The sequence below is a fragment of the Mytilinidion resinicola genome (assembly GCF_010093595.1).
Source record: "Mytilinidion resinicola strain CBS 304.34 unplaced genomic scaffold BDZ99scaffold_12, whole genome shotgun sequence".
Classification (NCBI taxonomy): domain Eukaryota; kingdom Fungi; phylum Ascomycota; class Dothideomycetes; order Mytilinidiales; family Mytilinidiaceae; genus Mytilinidion; species Mytilinidion resinicola.
Genome location: NW_022985448.1, coordinates 1,093,230 through 1,114,947, shown reverse-complemented (window position 1 = coordinate 1,114,947; position 21,718 = coordinate 1,093,230). Strand labels below are relative to the sequence as shown.

At 51.7% G+C, this 21,718-nt stretch overlaps 10 protein-coding genes across 10 annotated transcripts in view; 3 read left to right on the top strand and 7 right to left on the bottom strand.

The window, feature by feature from the left end:
- BDZ99DRAFT_57365 (ankyrin) overlaps nt 1-671 on the bottom strand; it is a 2,017-nt gene extending 1,346 nt beyond the window's left edge. The window contains exon 1 of the mRNA XM_033728309.1: nt 5-671. Within this exon, the coding sequence (XP_033575485.1) occupies nt 5-455 (451 nt within the window). The 5' untranslated portion in view covers nt 456-671. The remainder of the gene's footprint in view (nt 1-4) is intronic.
- A 128-nt stretch (nt 672-799) lies between these two features.
- Nucleotides 800-1,590, bottom strand: BDZ99DRAFT_464387 (uncharacterized protein). Its single transcript, XM_033720298.1, has one exon. It carries the CDS (start codon nt 1,449-1,451, stop codon nt 1,287-1,289), a length of 165 nt encoding a protein of 54 aa, XP_033575484.1. The 5' UTR covers nt 1,452-1,590; the 3' UTR covers nt 800-1,286.
- A 6,648-nt stretch (nt 1,591-8,238) lies between these two features.
- Nucleotides 8,239-9,419, bottom strand: BDZ99DRAFT_464384 (chord-domain-containing protein). The gene is made up of 3 exons (XM_033720297.1): nt 9,242-9,419; nt 8,659-9,187; nt 8,239-8,610 (listed from the first exon to the last, which is right to left on the bottom strand). Exons 1-3 carry the CDS (start codon nt 9,345-9,347, stop codon nt 8,298-8,300), a joined length of 948 nt encoding a protein of 315 aa, XP_033575483.1. The 5' UTR covers nt 9,348-9,419; the 3' UTR covers nt 8,239-8,297.
- A 161-nt stretch (nt 9,420-9,580) lies between these two features.
- BDZ99DRAFT_390849 (uncharacterized protein) lies at nt 9,581-9,953 on the top strand (the record flags this gene model as incomplete). The annotated part of the gene is made up of 2 exons (XM_033715697.1): nt 9,581-9,775; nt 9,825-9,953. The coding sequence occupies 2 exons, from the start codon at nt 9,581-9,583 to the stop codon at nt 9,951-9,953; spliced, it is 324 nt and encodes a 107-aa protein (XP_033575482.1).
- A 196-nt stretch (nt 9,954-10,149) lies between these two features.
- Nucleotides 10,150-11,140, top strand: BDZ99DRAFT_489169 (2,4-dihydroxyhept-2-ene-1,7-dioic acid aldolase; the record flags this gene model as incomplete). The annotated part of the gene is made up of 4 exons (XM_033722965.1): nt 10,150-10,215; nt 10,272-10,359; nt 10,409-10,501; nt 10,551-11,140. 4 exons carry the CDS (start codon nt 10,150-10,152, stop codon nt 11,138-11,140), a joined length of 837 nt encoding a protein of 278 aa, XP_033575481.1.
- Nucleotides 11,141-12,057: 917 nt separating this feature from the next.
- Nucleotides 12,058-12,985, bottom strand: BDZ99DRAFT_446033 (DUF866-domain-containing protein; the record flags this gene model as incomplete). The annotated part of the gene is made up of 5 exons (XM_033717953.1): nt 12,058-12,430; nt 12,497-12,619; nt 12,673-12,738; nt 12,789-12,903; nt 12,951-12,985. The coding sequence occupies 5 exons, from the start codon at nt 12,983-12,985 to the stop codon at nt 12,287-12,289; spliced, it is 483 nt and encodes a 160-aa protein (XP_033575480.1). The 3' UTR covers nt 12,058-12,286.
- A 138-nt stretch (nt 12,986-13,123) lies between these two features.
- Nucleotides 13,124-14,907, top strand: BDZ99DRAFT_572368 (uncharacterized protein). Its single transcript, XM_033728192.1, has 2 exons — nt 13,124-13,251; nt 13,313-14,907. Exons 1-2 carry the CDS (start codon nt 13,145-13,147, stop codon nt 14,439-14,441), a joined length of 1,236 nt encoding a protein of 411 aa, XP_033575479.1. The 5' UTR covers nt 13,124-13,144; the 3' UTR covers nt 14,442-14,907.
- Nucleotides 14,908-15,332: 425 nt separating this feature from the next.
- On the bottom strand, nt 15,333-19,090 carry BDZ99DRAFT_57172 (ARM repeat-containing protein). The gene is made up of 5 exons (XM_033728123.1): nt 18,182-19,090; nt 16,914-18,128; nt 16,282-16,853; nt 15,974-16,203; nt 15,333-15,836 (listed from the first exon to the last, which is right to left on the bottom strand). The coding sequence occupies exons 1-5, from the start codon at nt 18,989-18,991 to the stop codon at nt 15,448-15,450; spliced, it is 3,216 nt and encodes a 1,071-aa protein (XP_033575478.1). The 5' UTR covers nt 18,992-19,090; the 3' UTR covers nt 15,333-15,447.
- On the bottom strand, nt 19,003-19,743 carry BDZ99DRAFT_464381 (uncharacterized protein). Its single transcript, XM_033720296.1, has one exon. It carries the CDS (start codon nt 19,540-19,542, stop codon nt 19,024-19,026), a length of 519 nt encoding a protein of 172 aa, XP_033575477.1. The 5' UTR covers nt 19,543-19,743; the 3' UTR covers nt 19,003-19,023.
- A 128-nt stretch (nt 19,744-19,871) lies between these two features.
- On the bottom strand, nt 19,872-21,307 carry BDZ99DRAFT_534693 (FAD/NAD(P)-binding domain-containing protein). The gene is made up of 2 exons (XM_033726541.1): nt 20,523-21,307; nt 19,872-20,458 (listed from the first exon to the last, which is right to left on the bottom strand). The coding sequence occupies exons 1-2, from the start codon at nt 21,074-21,076 to the stop codon at nt 19,876-19,878; spliced, it is 1,137 nt and encodes a 378-aa protein (XP_033575476.1). The 5' UTR covers nt 21,077-21,307; the 3' UTR covers nt 19,872-19,875.
- Between the last annotated feature and the right edge of the window lie 411 nt (nt 21,308-21,718).

Below are 21,718 nucleotides of genomic sequence, written 5' to 3'. Positions count from 1 at the left end.
TTGCCGTACTCTCCACCCTGCGCGTTGATGTTGGCGCCCTTGTCGACTAGCAGCTTCACAATCGCCTCGTGGCCTCCCTCTGAAGCCGCCTGGAGTGCGTTGCCGAAGTGTTCACCCTGCGCGTTAACGTCGGCGCCCTTGTCGAGCAGCAGCTTTACGATACCCTCATGCCCTTCCTTTGCTGCCCATACCAGTGGTGTCCGATCGTATTTGCCTGTGGCTTCAATATTGGCTCCCTCCGCTAGCAGCCTCCGAGCCGTCGCCTCTTGTCCATACTGTGCAGTCCACACCAACGCTGAGCTTGCGGAGCACTGTACGTTGTAGCGGTAGAGATAACTGTTTAATAGACTGTACAGGCGACGGTTGGCTTGCGCAAAGGCGTTAATCTCTCGCTCTAATTCTAGGTTTTCTGATATGCATTGGAGCAACTCGTTCGCTAGATCAAGCAGCGACATTGCCAAAGTAGCATTTAGCTGGCAGGTGTAATAAAGGACGCCTAAAAGGAGGAGCGAGTTAAAGAGAATAGTGGCTGCAGGGTGGCTAAGTAAGCGCGTTTAAAAGTGGGATTGACCAGCACTAAGATGATTTGACTCTTAATGTCGCCACTAGTAGCAGGGAGGGTGGCCGACCCGCTCCGGCTATAGGGTTGTACGGTGGTGAATCTACAAGACGTGTGCTGGTTAATAGAGGGGCAAGAGATTAATCGCAAGGCTGCGGGGCTTAGGTCGGCCCGCTTGCTAAGAACTTGCACAGCCACGACCCTGTCACGTCAGATTACGTTACAAGTACCTATGTAGTAATTCTGCGCTAGCTAGAATTAGCAGTCGTTCCGATCAGAGGTACCGACCGGGGTGGCGGCCCTGCATGAGGGGGAACACCAAACTCGTGATCCGGCCCGTATTGTCGTGCGGGCTGTTCCTTCCCACTTATCTTGTTCTCCTGAGCGAGCTAAGTATAAGGATCACGTCCGCTAGGAGCGCACGACGTTGTCGTTGCAAGTGGACGCCTTTGAAAACATCGTCCACCGCGCAGCTCCAGAGGCAGAGTTTTCATGAGGCTTGGCGGCCTGCCACCACCATTCTCGACAACAACAAAATTCGACAGCAGCAGCCAATTTCAACAAACAGAGGAACGATTTGAAAACCACCCGACATATTGTTATTCAGCACCCAACTGGAACCACAAGCTGGCGCCTGCATTTGCCAGTGGGAGCGGCAGGGAGGGTCCTCTTGTTGTCAGGAGGCAAGAGGGCACAAGCCTGGCGATGCGATAGGACACCTCTGTGCTTATCTAGATCCTTCTTTAAATCTGACGACGTTAATCCTCTTCGACGCCTTGTTCTTCCTATCAACATTGGTCGGCCAGGTGCAGTCCTTGGACCTGGACGCGACGCTGGGGCAACCCTTGGACTGGACAGCGACATTGGGCGGCCAGGCGCAGGCCTTGGACATAGGGGGGACTAGGAAAAGGAGCTGGAACGGACAATAATAACAAGAAGAGGAGGGCAAGTTTGGTTAGTAGATGGCGGAGGGTTGACAGCCGCCCGGCGTGGGGTTGTTATGGGCCTACATCTGCAAGACACGGTCGGCCTGTCGTCGCGAGAGCGTCACAGGTAACGCGAAAGGGCTGCTGCCGGGTCCGGCTAGCAGCAGCCGTGGGGCGTGGTATACAATGGCAGCGACAGTCAGCTCCAGGTCTCTACGGACGCCTGGTGGACTCGTGATAGACAGCTGGTGGCTGGTGGTGTAGGGGTGGGGAGGTGTCACGTGAGCTGTTGCCCTCTCCAGCTTGTGTACGGCTGCATGGAACAGGAGGGATGCACGCATCCTCTCTGGTTTATGCAGCGCCTCTGCACAGGAGGGAACAGGCTTGCTCTCTCTCTCCGGCTTGTACAGTGCCTCTACACGAAACGGATGGGATAGCGTGCGTCCTATCTAGTTTGCATAGCCAGCCGGCTGGTGGCTATTACATTGGGAGGAGGATTAACACCTCGCTGGTGACACTGTCTGTGTAGCCCGAAAGGACGGATGCGCGTGTCGGTCTATTATATTAGAGGGAAGCAAGCGGCAAATTGCTATAATAGGCTTATGGTGCAAATTAGGTGCATACAGGCGGGAGATGGTGTCGTTCTCCACCGGACACCGTGGAAACGCTCCGCGTGGAAAACTATAGCAGGGGAGCTAGGCAGGTAGCTCTATTGGATCAAACCTGCTGTATATTTAGTAAATATATCATGTACCTAGCAGATCCAGGAGAACGCATCAAGATGGCTTACTCTGTAGTGAAGTTTATAGAGCTGCTACGTGTCCCCAGCAGACGCACGTAACAACTACGAACGCACAGCGTTGTACACCACAGAAAGCGAGGTTTTCATCCGAACGCTGCAAGGCAGCAAACGGTTTCCCTTTGTAAATAAGCCTAGATAGCGCAGCTGCACGGACCCTAACGGGATCTACAACAGCTTAATAGAATATAATAATAATGATAATAGCCCTTCCTAATAGCTATTATTATTATTATTCAGGACTTCTTGCGTATGTGCAATTGAGTTTGAAAGTTTCCTGGCGGACATAAGGAGCGGCAAGAGTATCCCTGGATCTCGTAATCTTGATCTCCAGACATAAACCCCAGAAGAGCGCATTCTGAAAGACAAAAGCCCCCGCAGGGTCATCACACACCATTCCGGGTGTGTTTGATGAAACTCAGTGCCAGGAAAGGCAAACACTATCCAAGAGCGAAGCAGTTTTCGGGGCCGTAGTCATGCCGAAGCATGTATGAACAGCGTGACTGAGAGCGATATCATGGCCCGAAGCGGACCAAGCATTCGAATAATCTTCCTTGGTTTGAACCACAACCATATTAAATTCTTTCACTGGGGTGTGGCTGGCAAAATTTCTGGAGGATCTCCATAAAAGCTGCTTTCTGCGTATCTCAGGCACATCTGGGCCCCAGACATTGGAGTATTTCTCAGGAAGGATTTGTGAGGTGCTGGAAGTTGCGCCAGACAAGCCCGGTGGTCATTTGGCAACTATACTCTCATCGCAATGAGTGCGAACCATTCCTGATGCTAGTAGAGCTTCAAATCTCCACAAAACTACAAGAGTTCTACTGCGCCCGTTCGCAAGTCTTAGATGATTTGCTCCAACGATGTTCTGTTGTTGGCTGGAGCAGTAATTTCCAGTCAACGCTCACATCAAATTTGTGCAGTTGCTTTTTCAATGTATATTCCATAACATTACGGTATCTCAGGTCTGATCGGCAATGGGTGGGCCGATTGAGTGTGGAAACACCATCTTTCAAACTCTACTTCTGAGGGATAGGACACCCGAGGAGCGCTCGCTCATCATTATCTTAACCACTTTTTTTAGAGTGCCGCTGCGTTCATTCAGCATACCACGATCCCGCGATTCTGGCAGATCATAGGCTGCGCCTCGTGTGCAATCTGTTACTCGGTTCGGGGAAAGCAAAGCCTTTTCATCGGGACTCCGGGATTTTTGGGGCGAAGCGACTCACGCGTAATATGCGTCGTGTCGGTGAACTGTGTTTACCCAGACAGCTCTGGCAGGGACTGAATCATGATCAAGTGTGGCGTCGAGATTGACTGGGTGACGAAGACTTAGATCCATGAATCGAGACCGAGTTAAATTGCAGAGAACATCTCGCTCAATCATAGCCGATGTTGATTGAGACGGCGAGATATACTGCGTTTGCTGATGACGATTGCAGACAGGGAAGTGTTAATACTTCACGAAGCTCCCACATGAGCTGCGATGATCCGAGATTTTGAAGAGCGCATCGGCCATAGTAGCTCAAGGTCTGCTTTTTTCTTTTCTTTTTTTTTAGCAGTTGCTCCGCATTTCATCGTGATTTCAAACGGTTCAGTAGCAGGACTCTGTCGAAGACGCTGGGGCAACACACTACACATGTAGATGTGTGGGCTACCCCCTTCGAAAACTCCAGGCATCGTCTGTCTCCTGGTATACTAGACTATACCGCTCTGTCATCCTCGTAAGGAAGCTTAAGTTCGGAACCGCGGCCATTGGCTGCCTCAAGATCTTTGCCAACAAGACCCGAAGCCAATTATAATTATTTTTCGCATATTATCCGATTGAAGCCGACCGTGGTTTTGGCGATGGCGAGGAAAGCCTCTGAGCCTGCGCTCTCAGAAGAATATTTCTCTGAAATCTAATCATGGGAACAGGAAGCGCATAATTGAACCTTGGAGAGCCCTCGGAGCGGTTTGGTGAGGTCTCGCAAGCTCTATTACTATTCGATCTTTTGGTTGGAACTTCGGCACAGACTGCCATAAATCATGGAGGAGGTTTCCAGTTGAAAATAGGCCCCATTTTTCACGCGTCTGTGATGTCTGAATCGCACTCACAACGTTCTCGTAGAGTTGGTTTACGACTTCGAACCGCGGAGGGATTCAGGGCGTGCACTTTGAGCTTGTCTGCTAGTGATTATCTAGCTTGCGACCTTGTGACCAGGTATTTCCAGTATCACGAGTTTGGGAAGGCACAGCTGGACATCGCTCGGACTCCTTCTTTGATATAGTGCGAACTCCATCATGGGCGTAGGCGACGGTGAAGTGTAATTTCGTAACTGTACCAGACACGGACCACAGTACTCCCTTCCTTTCTTTTTTTTACCACGAGTAGAGTCTGAAATCCGACAGCAAAGACATCGAGCTGTTTTCAGAAGCGTGTTTGTTTATCAATCGATTACCAGATACAGTTGGTCATGAGTCCCGGGTGCGTTGAACTTTCGCCCTCCTCAACAGAGCTCTGCAGGAATTAGAAGGCTAGGAATGATACTGATCCATAAGCTGACGTGGTGCTGTAGTTCAGCTGGATCTCCGGCAATCATTGCTGTGAGAAACGCTCCAATATTACAGCAGGTTGGAATTGAGAGCTGTTTCATACTATAGAGAGGAATAGGGCGTCTGAAATGTGCTAGCTCAGAGGTGATCCGGTCTATACGCCACCACCCACATGGACCGGAGTGAGAGTGGCTGGTGAAAGTTGCAGAACTGGAAGTCCTACTTGTCAGGCCTTGGATACGGGCTATGGAATAACCAAGTCGATATCCTAGGGCAGTAGTCCAACTGGAATCCTTTTCAGCAATCCGGTTGATCCGACTTGAGAAATTCAAGGTCTACCTTTTTAGGCTTTGATCGAGCGCCGGGTCATGAGAAATATCGGATGACTAGGTCGGGAGCAAAGATTTCCCAACGCAATCCATGAAGCTGCCCTCGAGCGTATATTTAGAGACTTGGTAGGACTCGAGACAAGACCAAGATTCTAGACTCATAAAGTATCTGGGCTGGTTTCTAGTCACAAGTCGCATTCCAGACCTACGACTAAAATTTTGGAGCACTTCCTGGCATAGGTAAAGGAACACTCCCTGCATGATCCTCCGCCGACCGATACTCGAGCTTGGTGGCAGTTGCCTTTGCAGTAAAAGGCTAGCAGACAAGCCGACCCGGACTCTGCATATACCAAAACCGCGGCATATGTTGTTGCTCCATGAACGAGCTCCAGGTGGTTGATGATTTCCATTGTGCTCCAGCAATAATTTTGTTGCATCCTCTCCGAATGTGATGGGCGCGGCCCGTTGAACAATCATATATCACTCTCATAGTCGCGTTCGTAATCTTGTTACACAGGCATCGTACAATAGTTGCCGTTGCTCGTGTAGCAATTGCCTCCTTGACTTCCAAGCCGTATCAAGGTCTCCCTTGCCATCGTTCTTCTGCCGCGCAGGAGAACGCTGCCAGTCATATGACAAGTTCCGTTGAATCTTCGTGCCCCGAACACCTCTCCCATAGCATGACATCGACGCAAGAGTTGTCCACATGTTGCTGATCATACAAGACGTCGTCTAGTCCTCTGACTCATACGACTAGAAGAATCAAAAGGCCTGGCGCCATGAACATCTCGGCGACCCCTTTCTGATTTTGAACGCATTCCAGACACTTCAGGCTACTCAGAAGGCTTTTAATCTCGCAAATTCTGAGACCAACGCCACCACGCTCCATTAATTACTACGGAGCGATTGCTATGTTGCGCAGTAACCAGGCGGGAAGCACCTGGACACAGCATGTTCTTATGGGAAGGATAGTATCCACATACGTCCCGAACAGCTAACCAGGAGTACCATCGAAAGGAACGTTCCGATCGTTGACGAATCGAGAAACATTCTTCAATGGCAGTGGCTGGCTGAAAACGACAAACCGAGTCCCACTTACATCGCCTGTGTGTGATATTGACCATGTCGCCTTGTGATCAAGGGCGGTCGAACGAGCGCACTTCGTTGATGTTGCCAGTAATCTGCAAAGCTTTGATAGGACGCGGTAGCCCGCCCATGACTACACAAGCTGACATGGAGCGGGTTTACCATCGATTTTGCAACTAATCGACGGCTCATATAGTCGAGTCGGTGTAGATTTTGTTCCGTTCGTTTCAAGCGAAAAGCCCGCCCTCCAACATACTGAAGAGAGGTTGCTGACTGCTATCATTCGCTCGTTTTGATTGTGGTAGTTCAATAATGCGAAGACGACTTCGGTTTTGTTGACGAGCCGGCAAACATCTTTTCCCATCTTTTCCCATCCGACAGGCTTCCATTCTCTTAGGCGCTGCATGTCTCTGTTCGTCGTTCGATTTGACGAGTCTCACGAACCACATCCATCACGGTGCCGAGGTGTTCGAAGCCTGCGCATCATAGCCAATGACTTCCCGGTCTTTTTCGACCGCTCATATAGCCTTCTGATATCGTAATTATGGAACTGCTCAACGGCTCCATCGAGGCAAAGATCTTAGTCGGCTTTCGCTGCCAACAGTTCCAAGAGCCAGTGTCGGACATCGACGCCAGCCATTTTCTAATAGTTCAGCAAATCCACATTTCCAGACATGAGACCCGTCAACCGCCCAGATTTTTAAGAGCACACCACACCACCTATCCCACAGTCTGCATGAATATACAGCAATGGTCAGCCGGAATGACCACACAAACTCGATTTTCCTTTTCCCAAAAGGAAACAACCAAAGGAAAGCCCATTGGCCTCCGTGGCCCCCATACTGGCCCCCCACCAGCTCCGAAGACCCATCGGCTCAGCCTTCCATCCGGCACTGAACCACACCACATCACACCCCACCGCAAATTCAGATTGTAGTTCTGCCACAAAGAGACAACTGAAGACAATGCCATGGAAATCTTACTTTACCATATTGTTGAGAATCCCACCCCCAAACCCAAGTCCCACAAGCCCCTCTGCAGAAGAAACAGACCCAGAACGCGTGGGACCCGATTTCTATATACCTCTCAAACCTCCGATACTCGGCCTGACAGCTGACACCCTCTCCGACTCTCTCCGCCCCCGCTAGCTGTGAAGTCCAATAGAAACCGCCTTGCCGCACTGACTGTGATCACAGACTGTGGAGACAGGGGCGAGAGGGGATGTTCTGACGTTGATATCGGGAGTCGGAGGGACTATGATTGGTTGTGAGAGGAGGGGAAGGGCGTGTGATATGATTGCGAGATTGAGTTTCGAGATAGGGGAGATGCGGAAAGGGGGATATCGGAGGGATGTGGCTATCGCAGCCTATAGTGGCAGCTCCGGTACTTAACAAAGAGTTGAGCGATGGGAGGATGATCGTGGGTTTCCGGGCCGGGCGGTCAGGAGGTGGGAGCGACAGGAATGTGCTGACGAATCCGAATCCGAATCCGAGCATTCCTCGTCTCCGATTGGGCTTCAGGTATGATCCGGATCCGAAAAAGCGTCATGCGTTGAGGCTTCGGAGTTCATGTCGCCGTTGGATTGGCTGTGGCTCGCCAGTCCTACACCGCTGCGCTTTGAGGCGGAGGAAATACAAACTTTGTGTAACGAAAGCTTCCGCATGTTGGGCGTGTGCGCCCCATTTCGATGACAGCATAGCACGAAGCGCTGAGGAGAATCTTACATCCGCCGGCCAATGAATCTTGTGATGCCGGAGGCGTAGGTTGGGAGACTTTGAGAGCCAAGGAAAAAATGAACGAGATAAGATTGTAAGACGTGATAGATTTTTTTCAGTTGGGAGGTCAAAGTTTGACGAAGCGTGAGCGGAATAGGGCATCACCGGCGGAAAATAATGCGAGATATGGTGGACGAAGAGCTGCTTCAGGGCAAGCAGTATATAGAAGAAACGATATATCATTGCAGGAATCCAATACTTGAACTCACAGACTAGGTTATCTCATGCCATCATCTATGTCATTACTCTTTTCTTAGATCATTATCCATTGTTTTCTTGAGCGACTCTTCAAACCCTTCCAGCCCTACCTGTCTGCAAGATCTCTCCTGTCAGCGGATCATCCTTCTTCAGCACCGGCCAACTGTTCCCATTTGCCTTCTTGAGCTCCATTTCCAACTTAGTACCCATGATCTTGAAGGTACTGGTTTCAGGGTTTATCTCGCCAAAGAAGGGCATGTCGGTCTGGTATCGCTTATTGTCCGAGGTCCGTAGGTCTAGCTCAACATTGGTTGATGTGAAGGAGACGGTCGATGTTGCTTTGTCGATCTTCTTGAGGTATAGAGAGGCGATGACGGTAGAAGGGGTTTGGTAAAAGTCGTGGCTATTGTTGTCAGTATCCGTGATCAGCTTGCTTCGCCGTCGTACATACCGCACTGTGTCCAGCTTCTCCTCCCCTCCCTTCTTCTTGCTGCCAACAAACAGATGCCGGTCTTTCGTTTTGCATCCTTCTATCTTCATGAACTCGTCGAACTCCAGCACCCGCCTCTTACAGCACGACCACCCTTTCGAGCCTTCGTGGAATATAGCGGCACCCGGGTGATGCACACATTGCTCCCCTTCCCGATTCCCTGAGTATTTCCCGTCACATCCTCGACGCCTACAGGATTGCCCTGTAACAATGGGTGTATCGGGATCGTCATCTTCAGACTCTAGTGGGGCTGGTGATGGTGAAGGTCGTGCCTGGGCTGCTTGTGGTGCGGATTGAGGCAGGGCTGCAGATAGGCTGTCCATAGATACAGGCACACGCGGAGGCGCAGGCTCTGCAGGAGCAGGAGCTGCTGCTGACGCTGGCTCAGTTGCTAGAGTTTCGTCTACATCGGAGTGCTTTCCGGTGGTGCAGGGCGGGATGGAGAGGAATTCGTCGAAGGTGAGGACTCGAGGCTTGCAGCACTTCCAACCTGTACAGTGTCAACTCTGACGCCTTGAGAAATTACGGACGGGCTCTCAGACACCTTTCTGTCCCTCGTGGAATTCTGGCGGGCCGGGGTGATAGGAGCATTCTTCAGACTCGTCTGAGTAGACTTTCCCACACCCTTTGTGGACGCATTTCTTTGCCATGATTGCCGTCTATGCGAAGTTGATTGAAAGACTAACGAAGGTATAGCCGCTCATAACTGTGAAGTGAAAATGGGACCTCGAGAATCCGAATCTTCTGGAAGGAGAAGCGGTATGATGGAGTTCACGTGATCTGGGTTCTGCCACCGCCTTCGAATTCACTGCTTTCATTGCTCAGCCCGTGTCGTCCAATAGCCATCCTTATTACAGCATCATCTCAGATCTTCGTAACGAACATGCTCCCATCTCGACGGCTCCTCCAGCATGCTTCCAAGATCACCCTGTTCACACGAGCCAATTGCTCCCTATGTGACTCTGCTAAGCGTGTCCTGTCAGACGTATGGGACCAGCGGCCATTCGAATATACCGAAATCGATGTAATGGAGCCAGGGAAGGAGAAATGGAAGATTTACGAGTTTGATACTCCTGTGGTACGCCCTCTCTGTCTGCCCACCCCGAGTACTCGGCTAACTCGAGTAGATTCATGTCGATAAATTTAGACCGGGAGAAGAGACAACCACAGGGGCAGTCCTAAAGCTGATGCATCGGTTTAAAGAAGCTGAAGTCAAGAGTTTGATGGATGAAGCCGAGGAAGATAAGAACCCGTGATGGACTCGGGGATTTTCGACCTTTTTAGCGTGCTGCATATTGTGGGGTAGCCGTAATGACGAAGAGGGGTGGAGGGGTATGACAGGTTATATGACGGCTAAACACCAAAACTTTATCACGACCTACCGAGAGCTGCTTCTGGTGCCATTCAACTTCGTTCTTCATCTTGGGCATTGCTTCTGTATCAATTGCTACGATGCAATCCGCAAGTCGACTCCACAAAGCTCTGAAGAAGGGCGGAGCAACGTTCGGAGCATGGCAGGTGCATACATATACCTATCCCTCCTCACTTTCCATCTCTAAAAATACTCAATATAGATGCTTCCAGGAGCAAACATCTCCAAGACTCTGGCTAGCACTGGAGTTGATTGGATATGCGTAGACACTGAACATGGCAACATCGACGGTAGTACGCTCTCTCGACGTAGAAGAACAGCCTCACTAACTCGTCCTAGACGCCCAAATGCACGAAGCCGTGACTGCAGTCGCCAGTTTCGGCATCAGCCCCGTCGTCCGCATCTGTGCAAACGAAGCCTGGATGGTGAAGCGCACGTGACGCTATCACCTCTCAACAGCTATGTCCTAACAAGGTTCTAGGAGCCCTTGACTCTGGTGCCCACGGCATAATCGTCCCGCTACTCTACACCCCCGACGATGCCCGCCGCCTCGTCTCATCCGCCAAGTTTCCTCCTCTCGGAAATCGCGGTTTCGGCTCACCATTTGCACCCAACACCTTCATCACCTCAACCTCCCCTGACGGGCCTCACAAGCCCGTAGCCCTGATGGACTACCTTCAACAAGCCAACGACTCCCTCGTCACAATCGTACAGATCGAGACCGCCGAAGCCTTAGCTAACGTCGACGCCATCGCCGCAATCGACGGCATTGACGTACTCCTCATCGGGCCCTTTGATCTAGGGAATAACATTGGGCGGCCTATTCTGACGCCTGAGCTGCATCCGGAGCTTAAAGAGGCTATTGCAAAGATCCATGCGGCGGCAGGGCAGCATGGGAAGGGAACGGGAATTTACTGCACTGGGGTTGAGCAAGCGAAGATGTACCAGGAGAATGGGTTTCATATGATCAGTATATGCAATGATGTTGGTGCATTGTCGGGCTTCTTCGGAAACGCGCTTCAGATCCTGAAGCCGACGAATGGGGGCGTGGGAGGCGGAGTTAGATATTGAGATGGGCGTTTGTGTCGCGAGATTTCCGGTGCTGCTGGTATAGATCTTAGACTGGTTTAAATAGAGCCTTTCCCTGCTAGAACACAACCATTTAAAACTCGATTGCTTCAGGACGTTCAACTGGTAAGTGAGAAATAAAGAGCTCGATGACTCCTACGCTGCACCGCTTGAGCGAAAAGCTTTGTACAACAGACTTCCTTTAGGTCGATCTGATAGAAGGGTTCTTGTATCCCACCCACAAACGTGATATTTAACCCGTAGTTGCATGACAGGAACTAGAATATTACGGTATTCATAGAGCGACTTGAAGGCCATCCAATCGCCATTAATGACGACCAAGTTCTCAATCGCTTCACTCCTCGATAAGCATGAGCAAGTCCGGCCAGACAGCGTACTCTCAGACTAATCAGACTCCATTACTCACAGCTCTCATACAGGCGCAGTCGAGAACTTCATTAGATCCCTCAAGTCTGTCACCGCAAATGTAGCCGGCCAACTCGATGGCCTACGCAAATGTGATACCGCGTATAGTTGCTTGCCGGTTCGGTGGTATCCATGGATCGTTGAGCCGCTGGGGTCTTATTCCATCTGGTCACTCTGGGCTATTGCCATCTTAGGGAGCGTAGTCTGGGCTGTCTTGGAATATATCTGGCCGGTAGGCGTCTACTTCGCTAGTTCTCAAAAGGCGGACGTCGCTCACGCTTTCTCTCGTAATCGGAGCGTAGTCACACCGTTCGAGACTTCTTCCGAATTAGGGGAGCCAAAGGAAAACGAGGGTGATGCTAGCCAGAGGATGCCACAAAACGTTTTCGTCGAAAGTGATGATGAAGAGACAGATATGATTGGAGTGATGCCGAGTGATAAGGGGCAGGTCAAGAGGGTGTTGAGGGAGGTTGCGATCCTATCGAGAAAGGCTAGTATTTGAGTAGGATACTAAGTGTGCAATATCCTAAGACCGTAGACGACAACATCCATTCGTCGTACTAGAGACATTTGCGGGCTCATTTATGTGATTGATCATGTATCCGTCATGCTAGTATTCCGGCATCCAATAATTTCAAGCCGACAGTCTTTCGCTGCATCGATGGCGATATTTTGATTTCATTTCTCCTCATTCCCGTACACACCCGCTTCAGATCTTACCGCCTAAGCCCTCCGAATTTGCCACTTCAAATCCTTGATGCTGACCTCGTCGTTCGCCTTCTCATCGTAATCATACCAATCGCCTTCCGATAGATCGATAGCTGTGAATTTGGTATTAGATTCGAGGCCAGTCGCAAGCCAATCACCCTGTGCCATTCACTACATTAGCTTCCAGCCCATATAAGCCAGCATCTTATCATATCTAGCACTCACATCAGCCTTAAACTCAACGAACTCTAAACCCCGACAGTCAAACTCGATGATGTTCTGAATCCTCGGTGGCGAAGAAAGAGGGTATGATTTTGGTGCCTCCTTAATATTGGCAGAGTGCTCCCTCTATATAGCCTAGTGAGTAGGCAGTTGTGATATATGGGCGAGAGCGCAATGACCTTACAGTTCTTGCATCTCCAGACGAAGTTGGCTTCGCCTTTGCTACCGCTTTGCTCGTTCATTTCCTGGTATATTCTCAGAATTTCATCTAAAAGCATGGAGCATATGACCTTACGAATCTGCTCACGCTCACCCAATTGGGGTGTGTTTCTCGGCATGATGTGCATTGAACTTTGAAGGTATAGAAGAAGGGTTTGTCTTCGGTGTCGTCGGGGCGGAGGTCGGTGACCCTTGTGAAGTTAAATGAGGACTTCTGAACCATGAAGCTTCTACTTACCCACTCAAGTCTGCTGTCAAGGCGAGTGCGAGCATTGTGATGATGTTATTGCTACTTTGAAGCTCCTCCAGGCGGGGTGAGGTTTGACGTCGATGCTGGTCCAAGCTTCAAATTATTTCTCCGAGTCATGCATGCATTTTCTCTCACTCACTTCGAACACCACAATTTCAGTTTAACACCCAAATCTAACCACTATGGCCGACGAAGACGAAGACATGCCGCCGCAGCTCTCCGGGGGTGGAGCCGGCGACATCGACCTCAGCGACGAGACGCAAGACTTCCGCTTCCTCTCCAACCTCTCGTAAACACCCCACTACACCCATGGCCAGCTCTCAACACATACTAATCATACCGCTATCCAGTCTCAGCGGCACCGAAGGCCCCAAGATACCCAAGCGCGGCGAAAAAGACTTCGAGCCCCATGCCACCGCACGCCAAGCCGATACACTCGCCGCCTCGCGCGCTGCTATGCACGCAGCACTATCCATTCCACGTATTCACGCGCCGAAGAACCACATAGTCGCGATATATGACCCGTCCTCGAATATGGCGTCCGTAGAAAAAGCCAAAAGCCAGCACTTTCAGACCATTGGACGGGTTGCGAATGGAAAGGAGTGGTTATTACCAGAGGAGACGCTGTTCATGCTCGAGCGAGGGAGTCTGGACGTGAGGTGGCCGCTCAAAGAAGGAGAAGAGGGGATGGGGGTACCGATGAGCTTGCAGGGGGCGTATGCGGCGTTCATAGGGATGGAGGGCGGTGTTGGGGGGAGGCTGACGTTAGAGATGTATAATGTCTATGCTGGGCTGAAGAGGGCGGGGTATATTGTGCTTAGGACGGGGACGTGGCATGACGCGAAGGCTGAACTGAATCTCTCGAGGATAGGCCATGCGAAAGAGAAGGTAGAGGGGAGGCATTGGGGACTGGGACTCTTTGGGGAGATATGGAAGAGGTTGTTCAAAATGCAGGCATCAGAATCGCCAGAGAGGTTGAAGCTGGGGCCGTTAGTTACGCCTGGGCTGTATCGGAACTGGACGGACATCTATAGACTCCTCGAGGTCATGCCACGGCACGATCGAACCGCTCCGCCAAAGTTCATGCTTCCGGACGATGTTTCGAACCCCTTCCGAATCACCTTCGACGTCTACAAGCCGGTCTCACAATTTAGGAAATCAAAGCCCGGGCCACCGGACTACCGCATCGCGGTCATTAACGCCCGCGAGACTTTAGTCCCAACAATGGTCGAATTGAATGATCTTCTCGCGACAACGCCTTACGATCTACCAAACTCATCGACCCAGATGTACCAGAAACTGAAATATGGATCTCGGAATATAATCCTGGCTGTTGTCGATAACGGCATTCCCAGCTACATTCGGATCGCGGATGCTCCGTTTGAGGACGAGAAGCTCTACGAACGTACAGGACGGGGGCGAGGTGGCAAGCGGGGTGGATTTAGAGGACGTGGACGAGGGAGAGGTAGAGGCCGATGATATCGCCGGATTTCGTACCAGAAATTGGCTTTTCGACCCTGCTTGCCGAGGCACCATGGCCTACATACTCGAAGTCATCTGCCAGTCTCCCACGCTGAAACAATAGTCAACTTGTGGCTAGGCGCAGCAAATCCAGAAGGATGGAATGAGCGCGGTGTCCCTAGAATCACCCGCTCCGAGAAGAGCAAGCACATGAGTGCTAGCCGATCGATCCTCCCTGAGGTTGGAAGAGGCCTTTGGTGTTCAATCCGGCCGGCACTATCGATTGTCTGGGCCTCTTGAAGCCCTAAAAGGCTGAATAAGGGATTTTGGATGCGTAGGAGTATACCCAGGCCGAGATATCATACGGCCTACATATCTGATTTACGGTCTTGGATAAGCAAGTTTGGAAAATCAATTAGTTAGTTCACTTGGATTATATGATACCCATTGATCTAATGGAATCGACTGCGCCGCTCTGAGTGGCAAGAATCCCCTTTTTCTGCCATCTCTGCATGAACCATTCCATTCTCTCTCTCCCCTTGGCGTTCTCATTGCCCCTCAAATACTCACGCAGTTTAGACACAGTAGGGTGCAGCGAGTCGCGTGCCAAAAGAAGCCACCCCTGTTCCAGCCCGGCGCAGAAAAAGAAATACTCAGAGTAGGCATATGGGACTAGCGCGATGCCCCCTTCAAACTCTATGTACTGTAATGATCACAACTACCTACACCACACTACGCTACTCCTCCATACCGCTTCCCAGCCATCAATCGATGCATCATCGCAAAACCTCCTAGCTCACACCCAATCTCATGCCCGCCAAACTCCATCCATGCAACCAATCCGATTCCGCTCCGGAGTTCTCAAAGGTACTTTTTTGAGTCCATCAAACCGCTCCGATACGAAAGTAGTCACCCGCCGCCAGCACCACACCATCCCATCGTTCATCTACCCAAAACCTGCTGCCCGTTATACTATACCCCAATGTAACCTCGCCTGTCTGATCCCACCACTTCTCGACCTCGCCTAGTTAGAGCTCATACTCCTCAACTTCTCCTGCTCATCGGAATCGAGTCGCGCAAACTCGGCCTCGAAGCCCGGCCTACCCGCCGCAGCTTGGAACCAGCCCACCAAGTACGACTGCGTCTCGTCGTCGCGCTGGCGGCTCGCAGGCCCAAAGCCATTTCCAACGCTCTCGTTCGCAAACGCCATGAGCTGTTCCTTGGTCATTCCGGTGCCGAGATCAAGCAGCGGGTTCGGGTCGTCCTCCCAGGATCCGTCGTCAGAGGCGTCGTCGGCTAGGTCGGCGGCAGCCGCGGCGGCTTCGAGGGAGCTGCCTGCGGCGGCGAGGAGTTCGCTGACAAGGACTTTGAGGATCTTGAGGGAGGCGGGGATGTAGGTGTACTGATCCGGTGCTATTTTTGAAAGAAAGTTAGCGCAAGTGCAGAAGGTCAGACGAAACGAAGGAAAACAGGAGAGTGATGGTTTGATATCGATGTAGGACGTCCTCAGAGTGTCATGTCTTCGCGTGCAGAGGGTTTATTCTCCTTACGAAAGTCATCCTCATCTTCCGAGTCCGACCACTCCGGCTCCACCATCCTCTGAGACACTGGCCGGGTTCTCAAACGCATTCGATCGCGATGAGGAGGGGGCTCCTTACTTGTGCGTGCGCGCGACCGAGTCATGATACGGTCGCTCTGTGGAACTATTAGATTACCTTTTACTTGGATCTGCTCTAGCCGCGGATCCTGGAGGTCGTAGACTTTGGAGAGGGCGACGACGCTGTGAAACTATGGTGTTAGCAACTGAGCGGGAGCACTGCTTGAATAGAAGGAGTTTCGATGACAATGCAGGACTTACTTCTGTCGAATCTCATCATATCCAGCAAAATTGATAGAGTTCTCCAACCACTTCGAGAGTACGAGCTGAAGACCATTTTCACCATTAACCTGCATCTGAGCCAAGAAGTCGATGACCTCCTTCGCGTTGATGAGACTCAGCCTCGCAAAAACGAGAGTCAAGCTTTGGATGAATTGTGCTTGCGAAGCACTGCCCAATCGGACAGCCACCGCGGTTAGCAGTTGAGGTAGATACGGTCCTAACAATTCACTCCCGGCCTTTTCGACAAGCTCGGCTGCCAGAGCACCAACCTCAGAGGCTGCGTTGTCGTCAACTGTCGGGGAAAGAAGGCGATCGATAATGACGAGAACGGCTTCTAGGCCTCCTTTGCCGCTTTCTTCGTGCCACGCAAAGAGCTGTGTGTGATCGTGCATGATGATATTCTTCACGGCAGTGGTAGCGGCCTTGAGTAGTTCCTCGTCGTGTGAGCCGAGTAATAGGCGGTTGAGCTTGGGCATGGTGGCCTGGACAAAGCCTTGAGGTAGAGGTGTAGACCCATGTTCCGCAAGAACGGCAAGAAGCTCGGCAGCCAGCTGCGGTGGGTTGTTAGCGTCAAAGCACTTATATCTGTGAGGCATAGGAGGTTAACGTACATTTGTTAGAGCATTCTCCTCGGTCAGGCTACCAATATCGAAAGCTCCCGTGAGTGATGGCAGGACCTTCTCACACAACTTTACATAGGCCTCGGTTCCAGTAGCCGAAATCGTCCCTGTCACCTCCTCAAAAGTCTCGTTCACGAGCATGACTAGCTGGAAGTTGCCCGCGCCGTGACTCGCGATGCTGAAGAGAAGATCCAAGCCACCACCAGTGAGACAAACACTGGTATCGAGCAAGATTGCATCTCGTAGAGTTTCAACGAACGTAACCATCAGATCGTCGCATTCGGCCAGTTCCTGTATGTCTTGGCTTTGAAGATATGTCGACAGCGCTGCGATTATATTATTCTGTAAAGGTAGCGTGATGGCTGGCGGAATAGCCTGGAGATAGAACTGCAGGGCTCGGATGCAAGACACCTGAACAACATCTGACTCGTCATTCGTAATGGCATGGAGCGAAGCCTCCAGGAATGAAGTTGAGACTTGATGGAGGCCATCGCCAGAAGTTCTTGTCAGACTACCAGCCACCAAGTAGCCTCGTGCCCTCAGGAAATCATCAGGCTGTTGCATTGCGTAACGGATAAAATCAATGAAACCATTGGCAGCTTCCGGAGCAATCTGCTTGTCGACGTCTTGAAAGTCGCACAGAAGCTGGTTGAGGACGAAAAGGACCGCTTCTTTAGCTTTCCAACTCTCCGTAGTCGAATATAAGGTCCGAGTGTAGGAGAGGAGACCTTCAACCGTAGCAGTATTCAGCCATTCGCCGAGCTTAATAACTAGGTCTCCACACGCAGTTCTCGGAGTGTAATTCGCCGTGACACTCGTCTCCTCAGATAGGAAAATATTGACATCCACGTTCCATAACCCCTCCTCTTCAGTCGTAATCTGAGCATACGCTACAGCGAGTTTCATGACTTCAGTGACCCAAGTTCCTTCGGTGTTTTGCGCTGACTGCAGCTGCTTTTCTAGCTCCGATCGAACGGGCGGAGCCCGCAGACAGGCCTGCATGAAGTCGAGCTCTTCCAGTACGAGAAAGTCCAGCGTGTACGGTAGGCCGTCGGCATCTTCCAGTCGGCTTTGCCGCTCCCCTTCTATGTACATCTCGTGATAGGCAGCTTGAAGCGATGATAGCTCTTCCCATGTTGCAGAAAATAGGGTCGGGGTATGCGGAGATAGCGTGGAGGCGAAGACGGATCGTATTCTCATGAGAACCTGTGCCAAATGAGTACGAGTTGCTTGCAGGAGGGGTTTTCAGATAATCTTACCTTGACAACCTGCATCTTGAGCGAGACGAGGCCTCTATAAGTCTCTGCAGTTCCATTGTCTTGATTCTCGTCCTCCTCGGATGGCGGGGGAGGCAGCCTTGACTTCATGACCTCGACGAAAAAAGGAAGCCACCCTGCCAGGGCCTCATCGGCGAATGCCTTGACCATGACCTTGTGGTCCTCCATGACCATCTCTAGGATATCAAAACAGCCTTTGAAGACAGAAACTGACAACGCCCTCAGCGCAGGTTTGCGCGCATCGTTGACGGCTACGTCAAACACGACCTTTATCAAGTCTCTTGCCACGCTGAAGAACTGCTCCTCGTTGAAGCAATCATCAACGAGCCCGTCTAAGACCTTCAGTGCCCCGTGTATTTGTCCGTCGGTCCCAGTGGGAATTAGATGTAACAGCTTCGGCAGCAGGTCCGGCCACTGCTCGGGGAAATCGGCATTGGCAATCTTGCTGACGACATAGCTGGCCGCCGACTTCACTTTTCTATCCTCCCGATCGCTCGTCGCCAGCTCGAGCAACGCGGTCCGCACCTGGCCCTTCTCTTCATCTCGAACCAGGATCTGACCCTTGAACTCGTCGAATTGTGGTGACCAGGCGGCGAGGACAAATGTCTTTAGGTAGAGCAGCGCGGCTTGCCGAATGTCGAGGGGGACGGAGTCGTGAGAGGCGATCTTGATGAGGCCCAGAGGGAATTCGGGGTGGCCGTAGAGGGACAACAGCTGGGTCTCTGCAGACTTGCGGGGTCTTTCTGAGGATGATTGTGTGGCGGACAGCAGCTGCACTAGTTGCTCCTCCATGGCGCGTGCTAGTATACCGTGTGGCTGTGCCGCTACGAGTCCACAAAGACAATGGAGGATGGGAGCGCGCGACGCGTGGAATTTATGGGGTGTTGGGAGGGATCCGAGGACACTCCCGTGGTGGGGTGAATTGGGTTCGGAGTGAGGTTGCTGGTGGGTCGAGTGGGAAGCGGAGAAGTTCGCAGTGCAAACAGAGCGATGCAATGGACGGTGAGCAATGGGAATCGTCGCGTCGTGAAAGCGAGTATTAGAAGTGGTGAGGCGATGCAGAGTTGGAGGAGGAGGAGCAAATGGAATTGGCGCGTCGTTGTTGACGTTTGGCTCTCGAATAAAATATTGGCAGGGACTACCTCCGCCGCAGTTCCTTCGTCCTTCACCTCACTCCCACCCAGCAATCGAATACGAGTCACGATCCTAGAATCTTCAAGATTGGCTCTACCAAGACGTTCAAATTGGTCTCGCAATGTGAGGCTGAGGTTATGGGTGGCACGTGTTAGATGGGAATTTCTTTGCAACCAGTGCATCCGTCTCTTCGCAACTTCGTAAAGCATCTCGATCTATCTTTGCAAGGCTTGACTTCTATAAATTTCTGTATCTCTCTAGTCAGCTTCGATTCCGACTGGGCTCAACATAGTTAAGCCACAAAACCTCCTCACTCACGGAAATCATCTACCGACGTCAAATTCCTCCATCTGGGCATCACTGGTCTCTCGCTCTGACAAAACATAGCAAAGGCTATCTATTTCATGGCCTCTCTAGATTTCTGTTCGATGTATTACATCTATAAGTGCTCAACGTGATCAGAGATGCCAAATCTGTAGCAGATTTAATCAAGCTTGAAACACCTATACTCCAAATGGGAGCCTACATCGAAAATTACATCATCACAACTTCTCCTTTTTCTTCTCCACCGCCCTCGCACTCTCCTCCATAATCATCTGCATCCCGGCACCCGCCGCTGCCTTCAACCTCTCCGCCATCGCAACCACCACCTGCTGCATCGGCGTCATCGTATCCCCCGCCACAAAACACCCCTTAACACTCGTCTCATTAAACATTCCATCCACCTCCACATGTCCCCCCTTCTCTCTCGTCACTGTCTTTACCCCCAACTGCTCAATCAACTCCTGCGCCCGATTCACAATCGGCGGCTTACTCACCAAGAACCCCAACGTCACACTCTTCCCATCTTCAAACTCAATACTCACGCCCTGCTCGTGGCTCTTGCCATTATTGATCAGCCGCTTGGTCTTCCGCTCGTCAAGCTTCACGCCCTGCGCTTTCACCGTCGCGAGCGCCGCTTGAATCGGCACCGCATCACTAACGGGGCCATTACTGAAAACCGTAACGCGATTATCAAACGCAAGCGCCATCGAAGCCAAATGCGAGGCCTCCGGGGTCGCGAAACCCAGGATCCCAATGGGCGTACCGCGTTGCTCAAACTCGTCACATCCAAGACACTGATAACTAACCTCAACACAGCATCGCCCCATTTCAAAGTAAAAATAAACGTAAAAGGAGGTCCACATACATATGCCCAGGCCAATTCTCCCCAAACCCCTCAATCGCCGGAAACACATCCCTCGACCCCGTCGCCAGCACCAGCTTCCGGCCCACATACGCCTCCCCGTTCTCGTCACGGATCTCGAACCCGGGGAACCCGCTCGCCGTCTCTTTTTGCACCGCGTCTATGATTTTGGCGGACGCGAACTGGACGTGCGGATACCGATCGAACTGCGCGCGGGCGGCGGCGCGGAAGTCCTCGGGCGCGATGTGGTCCCGCGACGGCACGGTGTGCATGTGTTTGATGCCGGCGTTGCGATACTCGCCGCTGTCGACGAGGAGCACGGTGCGGCGGACGCGGGCGCAGGCGAGGCCGGCGGCGAGGCCGGCGGGGCCGCCGCCTATGACTAGGACGTCGTAGATGTGGGAGGACATTGGTGGGTTGAAGAGGTGTAGGTTTGGGTGGTAGAGGGAGTGGTGGGAGTGTGACGAGTTGAACGTTTGGAACAGTTTAAGCCCTTTGGAATGGCAATGAGCTTTACACAGAAATCCTAATAGAAAGACGCGCGCTCTGAGGAACATGCTATATAGGTTAAAGGATATGGGCGTTTACTATATATACCTACTGCTGTCTCGGAGACTTTAGTAGTATGCTGACATGAGGAAGTTCAGTCTTTCCTCTAGGAAATACTAAATAAAAGATTCAAGCTGTCACTGTTGTAGCATGCTCGGAGCGTATCTCGCATAATCGTACCTACTCACCACAATGCCTTGAAGTCCCAAATTTCCATAGTCCATGTAGCCATATCGCTACATCACCCCTTCAGGCCTTCCACCCCCTCATACCCTAAAACCCCCAAAACTCTCCTAGTAGTTTCCACCTCTCATCACACCTCTCCCCTTCCCCCAGAAACCCCAAAAATACATCCCACCGCTACCTCAACCCCAGTTCCTCCCGCCAGGCAAACCCCCCCCCCCCCCTTTAGCCCGTTCCAAGTCTCGCTAAACTCCACCTACCTTCACAACGTCACGTGCCACCATACCCCCACACCAGCCCCATGTAATCTAATCTCCCCATCCCTTCCCGCATCCGTCAAGCCGCCATCCCCCATCCCGTCCCACCCCACGCCAAAACTCACCAAACAAAGTAACTCTTGGCACCGGCTCCCACACCGCCCCACACGGGGGCTGCTGAGAGGTGTTGAACCCAGATCAGTGTTGCGC